The following is a 16,634-nucleotide window of genomic DNA, read 5'->3' on the forward strand; positions in this document are numbered from 1 at the left end:
TCTGAGAGAGCAGTGCACTGCTCTGACCCACGGAGCCATCTCTCCAGCCTCTCGATATAATATTGTTAGTATGATACCTTACATTTATTCTCTGAGTCTTCATGGGTACAATATCCTGGATGGATAAGGACTCAAGGCAAGCTGGCAACAGTCATTGTTCCTGGGGCGGGTCCCCTTCAAGCTGGACCAGAGTTGGGATCTAATTGTGCAAGGCGTTGGCCACACCCACACACCTGTGGAGGAAAATGGTCCTCAAATAACCCAATCAGCCATGTTTCATTCCACATGACACCAAACAGGCACTGGCTGGTCAGGATTGGTCTCTTGAATAAAGCTCAGTGAAATCATTAGCTATTTAGTAATCTACAATGTGGCCGAAGGAGAAAAATAAGATTGACTAACCCTGCCCTCTTTTATTAAAAAGACCAACACATGAATTCTTGGGGCTGGAGAGATGGGGCAGCCATTAACAACATCAAGAGTTCAATTCCCAGTTCCCCCATGGCAGCTCATCACAACCACCTTTAATTCTAGCTACAGAGGATCTGACGTCCTCTTCCAACATCCCTAGGCACCAGGCATGCATGTAGTGCACAGACATGCATGCAGTCAAATACTCAGAACTATGAAGAGAGAGTCAGAAAGCAGACACGCACACACACACACACACACACACACACACACACACACACACACACACACACACACACACACGGTGGGCAGACACACAGGGTGGAGAGCAGTGTAAGAGTGGGGAGAAGAAAAGAGGGAGATGGGGAGGAGGGAATTTAATTTAATTCAGGATGCAGGTTCTGTTCCCAGAGACTACATGGTGGCTCATGACCATCTGTTTAACTCCAGCTCCAGGGAATCTGGTGCTATCTTTTAGTCTTCTCAGATAGCTTCATACATCTCTCTCTGTGTCTCTCTTCCTCTCTCTGTCTGTCTCTGTCTCTGTCTCTGTCTCTCTCTCTCTCTCTCTCTCACACACACACAGAGAGAGAGAGACATATGCATAAATAAAAATAAAATAAATCTTTAAGAATGCTGAATATGATAATTTTTTTTAATTTGTGAGTTTGGGGCCAGATTTCCGGCTCTAGGCTGTACACAGTTCCTCCTGTGGCACAGGCCTTTAATCCAATCACAAAGCCATTAGTTACTCTCACAGCATTCATGCCATTATTGTACCCATGAAGACTCAGAGAATAAACTTAAGGTATCACACTAAAAATATTATATTGAGAAGCTGGAGAAATGGCTCAGTGGGTAAGAGCAGTGCACTGCTCTCTCAGAGGACCCAAGTTTGTCCCAATACCCACACGGCAGCTCACAGCCATCTGTAACTCCAGTTGCAGGGAACTAATGCCACCTTCTGGACACCACAGGCACTGTATACACATACACATGCACAGGCACATGCACACATACAGGCAAAACACCGATAAATATAAAATAAAAATTATTTTAAAAGCCATACTAAATGTGACAGTAAAGCCTGAATTCTATAGCACAGTGGCATGCACCTGTCAGTCATCCCATCACATGGGAGGTGCAAGTAGAAAGATCAGGAGTTCAAGACCATCCTTGACTACATATGAAACTCAAAACTAAGGCCAACCTAGGCTCTGTGAGACCATCTCTACAAATCAATGAATGACAAAAACACAGCCAGCCCTCGTAGTGAAGACCTACTACCTCAGGTGTGGAGAGAATGAAGCAACAGGATTTTTAATTCAAAGCCCGCGGTGGCTTCAGAGTGTGTTCAAGGTTCCAGTCAATCTGACAACCTACTGAGGAATGTCTAGAATTAAAGTGTCTTTAAAAGTATCCTGTGTGGTTGACAAGATGGCTCAGCAGGTAGAAGTGCTTGCCACACAAGCCCGACTTCCTGAATCAACTCCTAGAGCCTACGTAAAGGGAGAAGAAGAGAAACATCTTCATGAAGTGGTCCTCTGACAATGCTGTACACAAATACATCACACACACACACACACACACACACACACACAGTGATAGTAACTTTTAAAAAAAAAGGGCTATGGACGTATCTCAGCAGTAGGGCTTACCTAAATCCCACCAGTGAGGGGCAGGAGGTATTGGCTCAGTGGTAGAGATTTTGCCTAGAATCCTTGTGTAAGGAGCTGGGGCCATGATTTGGGGTTAAAGCACTTGCCTGGTCTGGTAAACCCTGGGATCAATCGATAGCACCAACTTTAAAAGCAGGAAAACCATAATGGAAATCTGCATGTGATGGTATTCTCCCACGATCCCAGCACTCAGGAGTCTGAGGCATCAGAATCATGATTTTGAGACCAGCCTGTCCTATATGATGAAACCCCATCTCATGAGGATGTGGAGGAAGGAAAACCCAAAATACTGATCTATCATAGACCAGAATCCTGGATATTTGGAATTCTTATAAATTTTGATCCTTTAAAACAGCTTCCCACTAACCGAGGTTGTTTTCCTCCTCCTCCTCCTCCTCCTCCTCCTCCTCCTCCTCCTATGTTGCTGAGGCTAGCCTTTGCAGAGTGAGAGTGCCAGGATGACAGACATGTTCCACCATGCCCACGTCCCTCAAATCCTTGTATAGCCACTCAGAAAATGTGATGGTCACAGAAGCCATGGGGACCTAGTTCCTTCATGCCTCCCACGAAGTCTATTAGCAAGGTGTAGCCCTTTGCCCTCCTCTATCCCTCTTCCCTAAACACAGGCGGAAACACAGTGGAGGAGCCAGCAGTGGTCTTTATTGACCGCCCATCCCCAGGATCAGTCCCTCTTGCCCATGGTCTTCTTGATCCAGTTAGTGTAGCGGCAGATTTTGGTGTAGACTCCGGGTTTCTCAGGTTTCCCACAGGGGTCTGAGCCCCATGAGGTGATGCCCTGGAGCACCCCGTTGCACACCAGAGGACCTCCCGAGTCGCCCTGAACAAAGGCAGAAGTGCATTTGCCTTAATATGCCCACATTTCTTTTTCTTCTGCCCCCAGCATTTAAAACTCTGGACTACATCTTGCTATCTAGTGCAGTACATGGAGATTGGAGGTCGGTGCACAGGGGGCTGTTCGCTCCTTTGACAAGGAGGGTCCTGGGAATCAAACTCAGATCGTTGGGTTTGAATATCAAACCGCTTTACCTGCTGAGCTATCTTGCACTGAACCCCATCAGCACTTAATTTTTGAGATATAGCCTAGGTACCTCAAACTCTCTGTGTAGCTAAGATTGACCCTGAATTTCCATACTCCTGCCTCCACCTTCTAAGTACTGGGATGGCAGGTGTGCACCACCACGCCCAGTTTCTGCATCGCTGGGGGTGGACCCTGGAGTTTTGTGTGTGGTCGGCAAGTATACCCTAACAACTGAGCCGCATCTCCTGGTCCTGAAACCAATTCTTCCATAGGGTGGAATGAATGGTTGGTTTCTGATAGGAAATGGGATAAGATGTGGTGGTCCAGGGGGAGAAAGTGGAGTTTCCAGTGCAGAGAAGAGTGCTAAAGATGATGTTCAAATTCCTGAGCAATGGGAAAAGGAAGTCAAATGTCCAAAGGGTAATTCATAGAGAGGACACAAGGCCTTCCTTCTAAGAGGGAACTTAGATAATGACTCCAGATGGGGAGCACAGGGGAAGGCACAGGATCCTCATAGAGACAGATGGAAAGATACCTCATTCATGCACAGAACCAATCTCTAAGGGGCAATGGTGAGGCTCTTCCTGAAACAGATCATTGTCTCTAAGTCAGGCAGACCTGTCAGTGAGGGGAATGACAACAGCCTTGGCCAATGAGGAAGAAAGATCTGCCTTTCAGGGGTCTAATCATTGGTGATGTGGGTGGAGCCTCCATGAAAGGGTCAAAACCAGAAGAAGTCCTGTGGACACAGATGCATGGCATTTGACAGGGAAGAGAATATTGTATATGTGGGGGAAAAAAATCCCAGGAGGGCAGGATGGGAAGTCACTGAGAGATTTGGAAGTCAGATTCCTCTTCCTGGCCCACTGAGAAGGCAATGCTGGTCCCCAAGGACGCAATGACAGAAGGAAGCCTCCCTGGGGAACCTGGTGTCAGAAAGCAGACCAGTTCAAGGAGCCATCAGTGTAGTGAAGCATTGCCTAATCCTTAGCCTCAGACGGTCCTCCATACCCTCTGCCACCTCTCCACAGCCTGTCCTTAGACGGGACAAGACAAGGATTGTGCACGGCAAGGCTCCTGAGATGCCAACCTCACCTCTGGGAGTAGCTCACTCTCTCTGACCTCTGCCAGGATGGCACAATGTCCCTATGTCCTACATCGTTGGGGTCACCCCCATCCACACCAAGCTGCGAGGGGGCAGTTTCAGAGGTTGCTCACCTGGCACGTGTCGGCCCCGTTGCTGCTGCCAGCACAGACCATACCCTCGGTGACCTTCCCCGGGTAGGCTCTCTCACACTTGTTCTGGGAGTAGATTTTCACTTCCGCACAGTTGAGGGTGTTTGGAAAGTTCTCTGAGAAGGAAGAGGCAAGAACAGGAACCTTTTCTCGCCATCCCATCCACACCAGAGCCCCTCTGTCCCTTGGCTGGACATTCCACAGGCCCTTGGCTTCCCGGACCAGTGCACCTTTCTCTGTCTAGACAGGAGCCCTTGAGTCTTACCTTCCATTTCTTGCCTTTAGTAAAATTTAAATCTGGGGGCAGATGATGGAGGGGGATACTGGAATACCTCTCTGTGACATGCCCCTGCTCTCCTCCCAGATTTCTTGTCACTAGCCCACCAGGTTCTTAATTTAGTCTGTATTCTCCTTTTCCTAAATGTAATATTCTCCTAGAAGTCCTTCCTGACCACTCTAATTAAAGTACATCTGTCTGTCCTCATTGGGTAGGGGGGCAGAGAGATGGGGTAGAGAGAGAGAAGGAGAGAGAAGGAGGGAGACAGAGAGAGAGACAGAGACAGAGAGAGAAGAGAAAAGAAGAAGAGCAAGAGGTAGAGGAGGAGGAAGAGGAGGAGGAGGAAGAGGAGGAGGAGGGAGGAGGAGGAGGAGGAGGGGGAGGAAGAGGAGGAGGAGGAAGAGGAGGAGGAGGGAGGATATAGAATTCAAGCCTCCACGCATCCTAGGCAGACACTGAATCACTGAACTGCATCCTAATCCTCTTTTTCATTAAATTTGGTCTCTTTCAAGGTGGTCTCACGTAGCCAAGGTTAGCTTCCAACTCTCTGATGAGCTAAGTGAGCCCGAACTCCTGATCCTTCAGCCTCCACTACCCAAGTGTTGGGGTCATAACTGCGTATAACCCATTATACTTTTGATTTTGGGACATGACTCTCATTAAACTGCTTAGACTGACCTTGACTGGGATCCTCCTCCTCAGCCTCCTGGTGCCTGGGATGACAGTCTGTGCTAACTCCCAGGATTCTGTATCCTTTTACCCTCCACAGCTTTCCTCTTGCCTCTACCCATTACTCGACAGTACATACATTGGTTTATTGTCTGTTTCCCCCAACTAGGGTGAGCTCCAGCAAATCTTCACTTTTGCTCAGGGCTTTATGTTTGCTCCCACGTTGACTACAGTATCTTGGGCACACTGGGTGTTTAATAAATATTAATGACTTGCTATGGGTGTGGCACAGAGGTGGAGCCCTTGCCTAGACTCCCCCAAGAGGGCCTGGGGGCACAGCTCAGTGATAGAGCACCTGCCTAGCAAGAACAAGGCCCTCAGCTCAATCTCTAACACTGACAAAAAAAGTTAATGATGGGAATTACAGTTAACTTTGCTCTTAATCCCCTCTGAGGAGAAGATGAGGGAAAAACCCAGAATCTTTCTGCTCACAATCTCACGTGACCCTCACAGATGCTCTTTGAAGAGGTTTGGGTGCACTCATTCACTTTCTCATTCATTCATTCACGGGCGGGGGGCGGATTTACAAAGCATTTCCAGGGTCCCAGCGAACTTCCAAGCACCTAGAACACATCATCAAGAGAACACAGGGCTGGAAGTGGCGGCGGACACCTTTAACCCTGACACTTGGGAGGCAGAGGTAGGAGGATCCCTGAGCGTTCAAAGCCAGACTTGTCTACATTGTTCCAGGACAGCCAGGGCTACACAATAGAGAGACCCTGTGTCAAACAAATCAATCAATCAAACAAACAAACAAACAAAACTCAGACTGAGGCCTGGAGAGATGCTCAGTGGTTAAGAGCACCCAGGCTATGCTCCCGGTACCCACATGGTGATTTAAAACCATCTATCACACCAGTTTCAGAACTTCAGGTACTCCATCGATGGAGTGCACACACACCCATGCAGGCAAACACTCACACACATAAAAGAAAAATAAAAACCCTAGGAAAGGAAACAGATGAGTCTTGGACAGGTATCTCAGCGAGTCAAACCTTAAGTCTGAAGGCCTGATTTTTATTCTCAGGACATCATGGTGGGAGGAGAGAACTAAGTCCCTTAGGTTGTCCCCAACCTCCACCTATGCACTGTGAAACGCACACATGCACATACACAATGCAGTAAAACTGAAGGAAACAGAACCCTCGTGGGGCTGATTGCCAATTGGATGCTGACTCCCTGGACCTGTCTGGAGAAAGTGAGGCTGGGGGATGGAAAGGGGCTCCCCCGGGCTGATGGAAAGATCCTTGCATTCCTCAGTCTGCATTTCCAAGCCGCGCTGCCTCAGTAGAAGTCGAGGCATGCAGGGACCTGACTGCTGGCGTGGCCAATGCCTGGAGGGCCCCATTGTTTCTCTGAGCTGAGTCCCACTTGTTCTCACTATGAGGTTATGAGCAGAGGAACATTCTAAATATGCCAAAGTCCCAAAGGGACTAACGTTTGGCTCATGAATAAGAAGGGAGTTTGGATTCCTTTGGATCCTGGAGGCTGGGTGATGATGAAGGGTCTGGACCCTAGGGTGTGGGAAGGAACAGGCCCAGACGGAAGCTTGTGCCCAAGTTTGCTAGAACGTTTCTATAAAGCTCTATACAGTGGATGTGCATACAAGATAAAGGAAAGGTTTTTCCTTCCTTTGAATTCTGCTTAACACTAACAACCTGTTTAATCTCTTTCCCATTATCATCTAGCATTCAAGGTTTTTAACATGGGCTCTGGTTGAGTGTGTGTGTGTGTGTGTGTGTGTGTGTGTGTGTGTGTGTGTGTGTGTGTGTTGTGTGATTAACCAATGGTGTTGATCCTCAAGTTGGAGTCTTCTTTGTTTTTTGAGCCAGCATTTCCAATTGGCCTGTAACTCAGCAATTCAGCTAGGCTGTCTGGCCAAAGAGTCTCCATTTGTTTATCTAACTCCTTAGAGCAGTGATCACAAGTGCACACCATGGGCTGCTGAGACGGCTCAGCAGGTAAAGGGGCTTGCTGCCAAGCCTCGCAACCTGAGTTCCACCCCCAGGACAGGAAGGGTGGAAGGAAACAACTGATTCCTACAGACTGTCCTCTGACCTTTGCATGCATGCTAGGGCATGCATGCGTACACATGCTCATACATACACAAACACACAAATAAATAGATATAACTTAAAAAACCAAACAGTGCCCAGATGTCTGTATTGAGACAGGGTTTGTCATTGAACCTGGATCTTTAGGCTACACTGGCTGAATGATGAACCCTGGAACCCATCTTTCTCCATCTCCCAGCTTTGGGGTTACTAGTGCATGCTGCCACACGTGGCTTTAACATGGGTGCTGGGGAGCTGAACTCAAAGTCCTCACACTTGCTCAGCAAACGCTTTACTTACATCACCCCCCAAAGCATTTCTTCCCCTTCCCCATAAAACTTAATGTGATCACTTTTCTCTTTCACTATCTTCTCTTAGGGAGCGTGTAGATCAGGGTATGTTGCGGGGGTGAGGGGGGTGTGCAGACCGCAATGGCTTGGGACTCACTGGAGTGACTGCCTTCTTTTCACCCTCTTAGGTAGGGGCCCGGCTCTTTACCTTGAGGGCTGGTGACAGTGCCCCAGCCTGATATGATGCACTTCTGGCCAACTTTGGGACACAGATTGGCCAGCTCGATGGGCTTCACTTTGTCCCCGAGGTTTGCTGAGTTCTGCAGTCGAATGAGCATTATGTCGTGGCTGTGATCCTCCGGGTTGCTACTGTTAAAGCAAGGATGCTGGATAGACTGAGCCACCTGGATCTCTTGCTCGGGCTCATCTCTTTTCTGAAGGCTGTGATCACCCAGACGCACGGAGTACTTGCTGCACAAGGAGGGGGGGGGTGAGAGGTGGGGATGAGCGTTGGAACCCAGGCAGGAGGCCTAGCCTGAGTGCCTCAAACGCAGCAGTCCTCCTTAGCCCTCCTCCCTCAGATCCAAGTCTCTCATTTCCTCCTCCTCAAACAGCCCTCAGCCTCTTCCCTCCAGATCCACCCATCTGTGCCGAGTCCTCCACGCACTCTTTTTTGCAGTGGGCTGCAGTGAGGACCCATCTGTCTCCGACCAGGACACCCCCGCAGACCAGTCTCTCGCCCTGGAACAAGGCTGTCTGCCAAGGTTGGGAGTGGGGTTTGCACTCCTGACCTTCCAGGATCTTGGAGCCCTGAGCTCTGGTGAGTCCTGCATCAGGAAGGAGAAGGGTGGCTCGCCACCCCCGATGTCAGAGCCCCAGCCAGGAAAGCCACTGTGGGTTCAAATGGACACACGGGCCAGTTCCTCTGTGTACCATCTCTTTTGACTTCAACAGATGAGGTCCCAGCATCCATTGGAACATGACCACGTGGCCACACATGTAAGCTCATTGAGACCTGAGAATAATCAACACTAGGCACAGACCCTCCACCATGTTTCCACACACGTCTAGGTGAGTTCTTATCCATCCGCACACTCAAATTCAGCCCCTTGTCTAACAGGCAACAAGGTCTCTTCGGCAGCCATGCACCTATGGGAAACTCAACACCCACCACCCCCCGCTCCCCGCCATGTGTTGTTATTTCTACTCACTCCCAAGAAAGCCCCCCAGTCCCCGAGACCACCACACGGCACCCACGTACCCACGTGTCAGCAGGAACCACTCAGAGTCCAGCAATCCCTACCCCACTGAAGGCCCTGGATGGTGGTACCTGTTCCCCTCACCTGCCCACGCTCCCATTAGCAGAAACAGAAGGATCCACGTCTGGAATGCACAGGGTGGGGGGCGTCCCATGGTGGACCCTGAAGAAGAGGGTGGAACTGAGAGGAAGTCCCGAGGGAGGAGCCTGAGATCTTGTTGTCTGGGGAACTGGGGGAAGGAGGTGTTTCCGGAGCTGTCTTGAGTCTTGCTGGAGGATGGAGCTGGGGTCTGAGGAAGCTGGGGCAGAGCTCTAGACTCCCCGAATTTTAGTGTAGGGGAGAGCTTGCTGGTGGGAATCCCGACATTTTAAAGGAAGGAGCTCTGACCCACTCGTGGGATTGGAGAGAAAGATCTGAGGCTGTGACTCCAACGTCCTGGGGAAGAGGGAGCTTAGAAGACCCGCTTGAAGATCCTGAGAGAAAGAATGTGAGATCCTGGGCTCAGGGAAGGGGAAAGTCCCTGCGCCTGAAGTCCATGTCTGGGGACTTCTGCGCCTCACCTTCCAGAATGCAGGGGGCGGGGTCACTCGGACTCGGTGGAAGAGGCCCCCGGACTTCCCTTCGGTGTGTCAGGTACAAGATTTTGCTGCCTTTTAACTAGGAAGCCCCGCCCACGGCTCCTCCCTCTGCCCGCACCTTGGTGCGGTGCCTCTGAACCCGCAAGCACTCGAGGAGGGAGCAGGGGCTGGAGTGAATTTAGAAGGAGGGGCTGGAGGATCGGAAGCCGAGGTGAGGACTAGAGGGGCAGTGCACCGACACCCTGAGTAGAAAAGAAAGAGATAGGTCGGAGGGTGGCAGCTGGAATCTGGGCTCCTGGGCCTGACGGGAGAGGGATAGTCTTTGGATATCTTGGTCTGAGAGAGGAGGGACAGGGACCCGAATCTGAGGGAGGAAAGTGGAAGCCTGAATCCCTGAGTCCGAGGAAAGTGAGTTGGGGTTTGAATACCTCATCTGAACCCCTGGATCTAAGGGAGGAGCGCTAAGATCTAGACTCCTGAGTCTGAGGGTGGAGGTTGAATCTGAAGGAGGACTCGGGTGTTCTCCAGGGACTGAAGGAGCAGGGGCCTGTGATTAAGTTCTCTGTCCTTCATGAAAGACGGGCTTGGAACTGAGTTTTGTGGAAATTGGGAAAGGCCTGCATTCTGGTTGGGGACTTTGAGGGTGGATCAGTAACCAGCTGGGTAGGCAGGTTAGGGTGAGGCTGTAACCTGGTTTCCCCTTCCTCCCAGGGCGGAGGGCCCAGCCCTGGCTGAAGTCCCAAGGTGCTGCAATAAGCTTGTTGTTAAGGTTAGCGCAAAGGTTCGGCTGGTGCAAGTTCCTTCATTTACCCTTTCCTCCCCACCCTTTATCCCACATTACAGGCGACAGGAAGTCATCGTTCCTATAGTTTATTCTGGTTCATCTGGTGACTCTGGAGAGATCAATGCCCCCATCATCCTCTCTCAAGAGTCAAACCCACGACACCCAGGGCAGAACACAGAGCTGTCCGAGGTCCACGTGCGCGGAGTAAGCGCAGTCCTAACATCCCTCCGAGTGGGGACAAATGGGATGGACTCCAGAGAAGTAATCCTATTTGGGTGAAATTTGAAGGGGTGCACTAGCTATTTAGAGAAAGATATTTCTTTGCAGTGATCCCGAGGGTTGGGCTATTCCAGAGAATGGTGATTAAAATCATGTAGTATGGGCCAGGAGCAAAGGAGGCGTGTCTCAGTTATTTTTTTTTTTTTTTGAGGGGGCGTGGTCGTATCATTGATTTGCCTGGGAGTAGAACCCAAGAGGGAAGATGACCTAAGTGGGTGGAGTCTTTGGGCGGAGCCTAAGGAGTGACTCTGAGGGTCAGAGTCTGAGGGGCGGAGTTTCTGAGGGAGTTTTGACACACATCAGAGAAGCTGGGGCTGTGGACTCCTGCAGGGTCTTCTTGTTCTACATCCATCTTCCTCTCCAGTCTGTCTTTAGCGTGGACTCAAATAAGCTTGTTGTTATGGTTGTATTTTTCCACGGTGTTTTCAATCCAGTCCAGGTAGTGGAAGACGCTGGTGTAGACAGCAGGTCTCTGGGGTCTGGAACAAGGCTCAGATCCCCCAGACACTATTCCTGCTAAGGTTCCTTTGCACACCAGTGGTCCCCCAGAGTCACCCTATACGTGGTGAAGAACAGAGCTGTTAGCTGGGTTTATTCATGAGAATGGAAGCTTCCTCCTGAGAAAACCTCCTGTTTCTTGCTGTCAATACCCAGGAGACCTGGTCTGTGATCTCTCCTTCCCCAGATCTAGGAATAGAAGCTCAGAGATCTTATCTCCCACCCCAGCATGCAGCATCCTGGGCTCCCAGAAATCCCCAGGACTCATCCTGGATCCCTAGGTCCTGGAATCTGTAGTTCCAGCCATCTCCTATCCTGAGGTCTAGGAAAGTGCTTCCACCCTCCTGCAGGGGACAGCTCACCTGGCAAGAGCCTCGGCCACCCTCCCACAGGCCAGCACACAGCATCTTCTCAGAGATGTGTCCTGGGTATGCCCAGCGGCAGAGCTTGTTGTCCAGGATGCTAATGTTGGCGCACTGCAGTGTCATTGGAAACTGGACTGTTGGGGGAGAAGGATGGGTGATGTTCCCAGAATCCCAGGCAGCACCCCCAAGAACCTTCCCTGCAGCCCTTCTTTCCTCAGGACTCCCATGGAGTCACTGGGCCAAGACTCAGAGATGACATCCCAGACAGTCAACCTAGGGCTGGAAAATGAATAGATGGACAAAGCAGGGGAGAAGACCAAAGGGGAGAGAGGCAGTGAAACAGGAAGGGGTGTGTGTGTGTGTGTGTGTGTGTGTGTGTGTGTGTGTGTCACAGGAGTGGGGTGCATAAAGACCAGGAAGGGAGATAAACATCCCTGAGGTGAAAACCACTACCAGAGGCAAATTGCAAGGCAGACATGAAGAGAAAAGGGTTGAGAGATGTTTACAGGGACTGGACAGCATAGTGGGGTACATGGTCTCTTGCAGACAGAAATCCCTGGAGTGTAGCGTCTACTGCTACTCTGGGATGGACCTGTGTTATTGATTCTGGCACGTTAGTGCTATTTTGAGAGTGTGAGCACCTCTTTTCCCATATGTATATGTGTATGGGTATATGTATATATGTAAAAAATGCTGTATAGGCCAAATTGACTTCAAATCCCTAGAGGGCTGCCCTGCCAACCAAATCTGGGGATTAAAAACACGAACCATCACATCCAGTCCTGAATTTTCTGTCTGTATATGCACATGTGGGGGGGGGGTGTACACAGAGGCAAAGGAGGCCATCAGGTCCCCTGCTCTGTCACTCTGTGAAACATTCCCTTGACCCAAGGTCTCTCCCTGAACCTGGAGCTCGGCGGGGAGCTAACAAGTCCTAGAGAGGAGGCCCTTGGGAAGGGAAGAGGGGGAGGATGGGATGAAGGGGAAGAAGAAAAGGAGAGGAAGAGGAAGATGAGGGAAGAGAAAGGAAGAAGATGGAGGAAGAGGATGGAGAGGGAGAAGGAAAGGGAGGAGGGAGAGACAGAGAAGAGAGGAGAGATGGTAGGAGATGAGCAAGGGTTAAGGGCAAACTCATACTTTTGGAGCTTGACACACTGCCCCAGCCAGAGATAAGGCACTGGGTGCCCACAGACGGCAGGCTCTGGCTGAGGTTGAGGGGTTGCACAGCTGGGCTCAGCCGGACCTTCCGAGGTAGCCGGATCAGCATAATATCATCATTGTGGTCATTGGCAGAGAGATCCGGATTGAACCCAGGATGGGGGAAGAAGTCTGTGACCAGAAGCAGCTTCTCAGGGCCCTCCCACTGCCAGAGATGATGTTCCCCGAGGCGAACCCATAGGTACCTGTGAGGACAGACTTCGGAGATCAGGCTGGGGACAGGGAGCTCTGTCCACCCAAGGTCCTGTAGGCCCCTCCACAGCCACATACCCAAGACTTTGCTCCTTGTAGTCTACTTTTCGAAATCAGTCATCTTCTTGCCCTTCCCACTTGGGGCCTCAGTGGTGACCTGGGTCCACTGGAACCTTGTGGATGCTGAGGAACCCCACCTACCACACAAAACAACCCCGCCTCTGCTCCCACAGGTCTGGTGGCTTCTGTGGGAGTGGCTTTAAGTATTTTTAACGTGTGTGTGGAGAGGGGTGGGATATAGCTAACTCCCAAGTTTTCCAAAAGGCCTAAAAGCCACTTCTACCTGTAATATCCTTTTATTGCCCAGGTTCTAACCTTAGGTTCCCTTGTTAAGCAAACTTACTCTGGTCTAAGTTCATGCTATGGGCAGTTGGGGACTTTCTATGGTCTCCAGGTCCCCTAGTTTCCAACTTTCGATAGGAAGCATCAGGGTGATGATTGAAAACTTGGGGTTTGAGGAGTATGGGGTGTTATTTCTGTGTCTACACCTCACCGACACCCTGGGGATGGGGAAGCTAGCCCCTTCGTCCATCTAGCCCCCATGACTCTTCCTCCCTCTCCACCACCCTGTTATCTTGCAGGCTAAATCAAAATATTACCCTTACAGCCCAAGATGGTGCCCGTCTTGGAAGGGTGCATGTTGGGAAATTCCTAGAGAGAAAATTGGCATCACCTAGGTGACCTTGACTGGAGAAAATGTGGAGAGGGTCTCACAGTGTCCAGGACCCTAGGACAACCGGAATCAGGACCCCAGATTTCTAAGAGTCTAACACTTCATTGCCTATGCCTCTGGGGTTCTGAGAAGTTCAACTCAGGGGACTAAGTCCACACCCCTCACATCCTACATCTTATTTTGTCAGAAAGTCCAAGATTTTTGTCCAGTGGTTGTGACAGCCCGTCATCCTAACATGGAGGAGCAGGAGTTAAGAGTTCGTTAGGAAAACAGGAGTTCAAGGCCACCTTTCGCTACATAGCAGGTTCGAGAACAGCCTGGGCTATTCAAAACCCCGTCTCAAAAACTCCAGGATTTTAAGATGGTCTGCATTAAATAGCATACTAGGGCTCAAAGATTCTAGAATCCCAATATTCTAGGACAGTAAGACAAGAGTGTTACAGATCTAGTACCCGTATAAACATTTGATTGTGGATTAAGCATCCACAGTTCAGAGCCATCTTGGTCCACAAGACTTTGCAATGGTGGGATTCTGGGATATTAAACCGGCCAGATTTTACATGTTCATCAGTCCATTCCAAACACTGTGGCTGGAAATCTAGTAATTTCTGACTACAGGCTTCTAGAATGTTCCTTTCCTCCATTCCTTCCTCTCTATCCTTCTTTCTTTGTTCCCTCTGTCACATCACTCTTCCCTCCTCTCATTTATGTTCCCTCCATCACTCTTTCCTTCCCTTTTCTTTTTTCTCGCTTTTGTTTTTTGTTTCTTGTTTTCCTTGAGACAGAGTTGCATGTGTCCCAGCTGGCCTAGAACCCTATGTAACTGAGGGTGATCTTGAATTTCTGATTGGGCCAGGATGTCTATAACCCCAGCACTCTGGGAAGGCAAATGTCTGTAGATCTCTGTTCCAGGTCGGTCTGGTCCACACTGCAAGTTCCAGGATAGCCAGGATTACTACACAGTGATACCCCGAAGAGCTTATGAATTGAGTCTTAGCATCAGGTCTCTGAGCAGGTAGCTAAGAGCCCCGGTTTGATGTCAGCCCTCTCCTGCCTCCAATCCCGGAGCCCCCAAGCCCCCAAGCTAGACCTTCCCCTCCTTCTGTTTCCCAGTCCCTGCTGGGCCTGACCAGCTCTGGACACTCACGGCTTGCGGCAGTGAGCAGCTGTGAGCAGCCATTGGTCATTGATGAGCGTGGCTCCACATAGCTGCCGGGTGAGGTAGAAGAGGCCGGCTTGCCAGGGCTGAGAGTTGCGCTGGCATTCCCGGGCTCCCACGGCGCGGGTGTCAGCTCCACAGTGGCCTGGGGTGCGGTGGAGGGCACAGGGGTCAGAGCCAGCAGGCTGGGGAGAGCTTAGGGAGGAGTTTCCTGGGGAATCCAAAGGGCGAGGACACCATATAGGGGAACATGGGGTTCAAGGATGCGGGTCTGGGCTTCTCACCTGCCAGCAGAGAGAACAGCACTAAGGTGAGTCCCAGCTTCATGGCCTTGGGCACAGGTCCTTTGGCCTGCTACTGGGCTCCCGGCCTTCTTTATGGTAAGCCATAGAGATCTTCCTTCCTCCTCCGTGGGGCCGCCCCTGTGATTAATCAGAGTTGGGAAATGTCCCCGGGGGAGGGGGAAGGCCTTATGACAGGGTCATCTGGAAGGGGAGGGGGCACAGGGGACTCTCCATGTGGCCTCCTAGCTCAGCAGAATGGGCTAAATGAGAGAAGATTGCTGGGCCTTAGAAAGTTTCCGTCAGAGCCTTAAGAGGGCGAGGTTTGCTTCCTATGTCCTCAGACTTCGAGATCTGGATTCAAACTGTTGCACGGCTTGGTGGAGGAGGGGAACAGGGAGGAGAAGGAAGAGGAAGGAAGGAAGGGCAGAAGAGGAAAGGGAAGAGGAAGGGACGAGGGACAGAGAGACACACAGAGAGAGAGACAGAGAGAGAGACAGAGAGACAGAGAATATGTATGTCTGGGTGAGAATGAAGCTCTCTCTACCAAACCAAACCTGTTTTGGGGCCGCGATCAGGGCTTCTTCTCTCAAGCACATGGGCCCCTTCTGTGGTGTTGAGAAATCTGGTCCTATCTGGATTAACCCACTCTTGTCATAACCTGCCCCCTTCCCCACAGCTCCCCAAGAACCCAGGTGCTCATGGTCCCTGGAATCAAGCCCAAGTCTCTCGGCCCCTCCCCTCTGTCCTCTGCCACCCTCTCAGAGCCCCACACCCGTTGCGCTGGTCTTACCCCATCCCCCAACTTCTATTTTGCTCATCATTCATGCATCTCCCTCCCAGCACGGGGTGAATCCCCTGGGAGAGCCCAACCTGGGTGTGACTCATCCCTGTCCCCAATATCACCCTGTTGTGGGTGGGGCTCTCTGGAGTCCTGCAAAGATGTCAGTGATTGAGTGAGTATCTTTCTCCATATCCTCTTTTTCTCTGATAAACTCTTACTCATCTCCAGGACCCAGTGCTCCTCTGCTGACTTGCCTTCAGTGATTTCTTCAGGTCAAGGCTGACTTGGCCCTCGAGTCCACTTTCCGATGCCCAGGAGCCTGAACATCAAGTTGAGATCTGCTCCCTGGAACAGCCCTTCCCTGTGGTGTTGTAATGTGAGCAGGACTGTCTGTGCCCCATCCTCTTGGGGGTGAAGAGTAGATGTGTGACTTGCTGGGGATGTTAAGTGACAATAGTAACCAGAGCTGCAGGGAGGAAGCAGATGGCACTAATGAACCAATGGTGCTCTCATCGGAGTGCCCGGGAGATGGTTCAGTGGGTAGGGTAGTTGCTGTGCAAACCTGAGGACCTGAGGACCTGAGCTCAATTATCAGAGCCCTTGTTTAAAACATGTGAGCACACACACACACACACACACACACACGCACGCACACACGCACGCACACACGCACACACACACACACACACACACACCCCACTACGACCAAGCAGGGTGTTTAATGTCCTTTTAGTCCCAGCACTCAGGAGATAATGACAGGCAGATCTTGGGGGCTTGCTGGCAAGCCAG

At 50.7% G+C, this 16,634-nt stretch overlaps 2 protein-coding genes and 1 long non-coding RNA gene across 4 annotated transcripts; 1 reads left to right on the plus strand and 2 right to left on the minus strand.

Moving 5' to 3' along the window:
- Positions 1–2,728: 2,728 nt before the first annotated feature.
- On the minus strand, positions 2,729–9,629 carry Klk8 (kallikrein related peptidase 8). Of its 2 annotated transcripts, none has more exons than XM_032893790.1 (6): positions 9,535–9,629; positions 9,059–9,136; positions 8,383–8,542; positions 7,924–8,186; positions 4,348–4,481; positions 2,729–2,928 (listed from the first exon to the last, which is right to left on the minus strand). In XM_032893790.1, exons 2-6 carry the CDS (start codon positions 9,126–9,128, stop codon positions 2,773–2,775), a joined length of 783 nt encoding a protein of 260 aa, XP_032749681.1. In that variant the 5' UTR covers positions 9,129–9,136; positions 9,535–9,629; the 3' UTR covers positions 2,729–2,772. The 2 variants fall into 2 exon arrangements, with proteins under 2 accessions (XP_032749681.1, XP_032749683.1); XM_032893792.1 differs by lacking the exon at positions 9,535–9,629 and adding an exon at positions 9,366–9,467.
- A 59-nt stretch (positions 9,630–9,688) lies between these two features.
- On the plus strand, positions 9,689–16,414 carry LOC116892228. Its single transcript, XR_004386929.1, has 3 exons — positions 9,689–9,763; positions 15,905–16,017; positions 16,118–16,414. It is a non-coding gene; the product is annotated as an uncharacterized LOC116892228 (long non-coding RNA).
- On the minus strand, positions 10,810–15,122 carry Klk9 (kallikrein related peptidase 9). The gene is made up of 5 exons (XM_032893793.1): positions 15,065–15,122; positions 14,769–14,925; positions 12,616–12,881; positions 11,476–11,612; positions 10,810–11,171 (listed from the first exon to the last, which is right to left on the minus strand). The coding sequence occupies exons 1-5, from the start codon at positions 15,105–15,107 to the stop codon at positions 10,998–11,000; spliced, it is 777 nt and encodes a 258-aa protein (XP_032749684.1). The 5' UTR covers positions 15,108–15,122; the 3' UTR covers positions 10,810–10,997.
- Positions 16,415–16,634: the final 220 nt, after the last annotated feature.

This window comes from Rattus rattus, chromosome 2, assembly GCF_011064425.1.
Source record: "Rattus rattus isolate New Zealand chromosome 2, Rrattus_CSIRO_v1, whole genome shotgun sequence".
Classification (NCBI taxonomy): domain Eukaryota; kingdom Metazoa; phylum Chordata; class Mammalia; order Rodentia; family Muridae; genus Rattus; species Rattus rattus.

Excerpts from the sequence above, each read along its gene's own strand:
- Klk8 (XM_032893790.1), bottom strand. The coding sequence starts at position 9,128 with ATGGGACGCCCCCCACCCTGTGCATTCCAGACGTGGATCCTTCTGTTT. Across the intron at positions 8,543-9,058 it reads GCTAATGGGAGCGTGGGCAG|GACTCACCAGAGCTCAGGGC; the intron begins GTGAGGGGAACA and ends TTCCTGATGCAG. Across the intron at positions 8,187-8,382 it reads GCAGCCCACTGCAAAAAAGA|CAAGTACTCCGTGCGTCTGG; the intron begins GTGCGTGGAGGA and ends CTCCTTGTGCAG.
- Klk9 (XM_032893793.1), bottom strand. The coding sequence starts at position 15,107 with ATGAAGCTGGGACTCACCTTAGTGCTGTTCTCTCTGCTGGCAG. Across the intron at positions 14,926-15,064 it reads GCTGTTCTCTCTGCTGGCAG|GCCACTGTGGAGCTGACACC; the intron begins GTGAGAAGCCCA and ends ACCGCACCCCAG. Across the intron at positions 11,613-12,615 it reads CAGTGTGTCAAGCTCCAAAA|TCCAGTTTCCAATGACACTG; the intron begins GTATGAGTTTGC and ends CTCCCCCAACAG.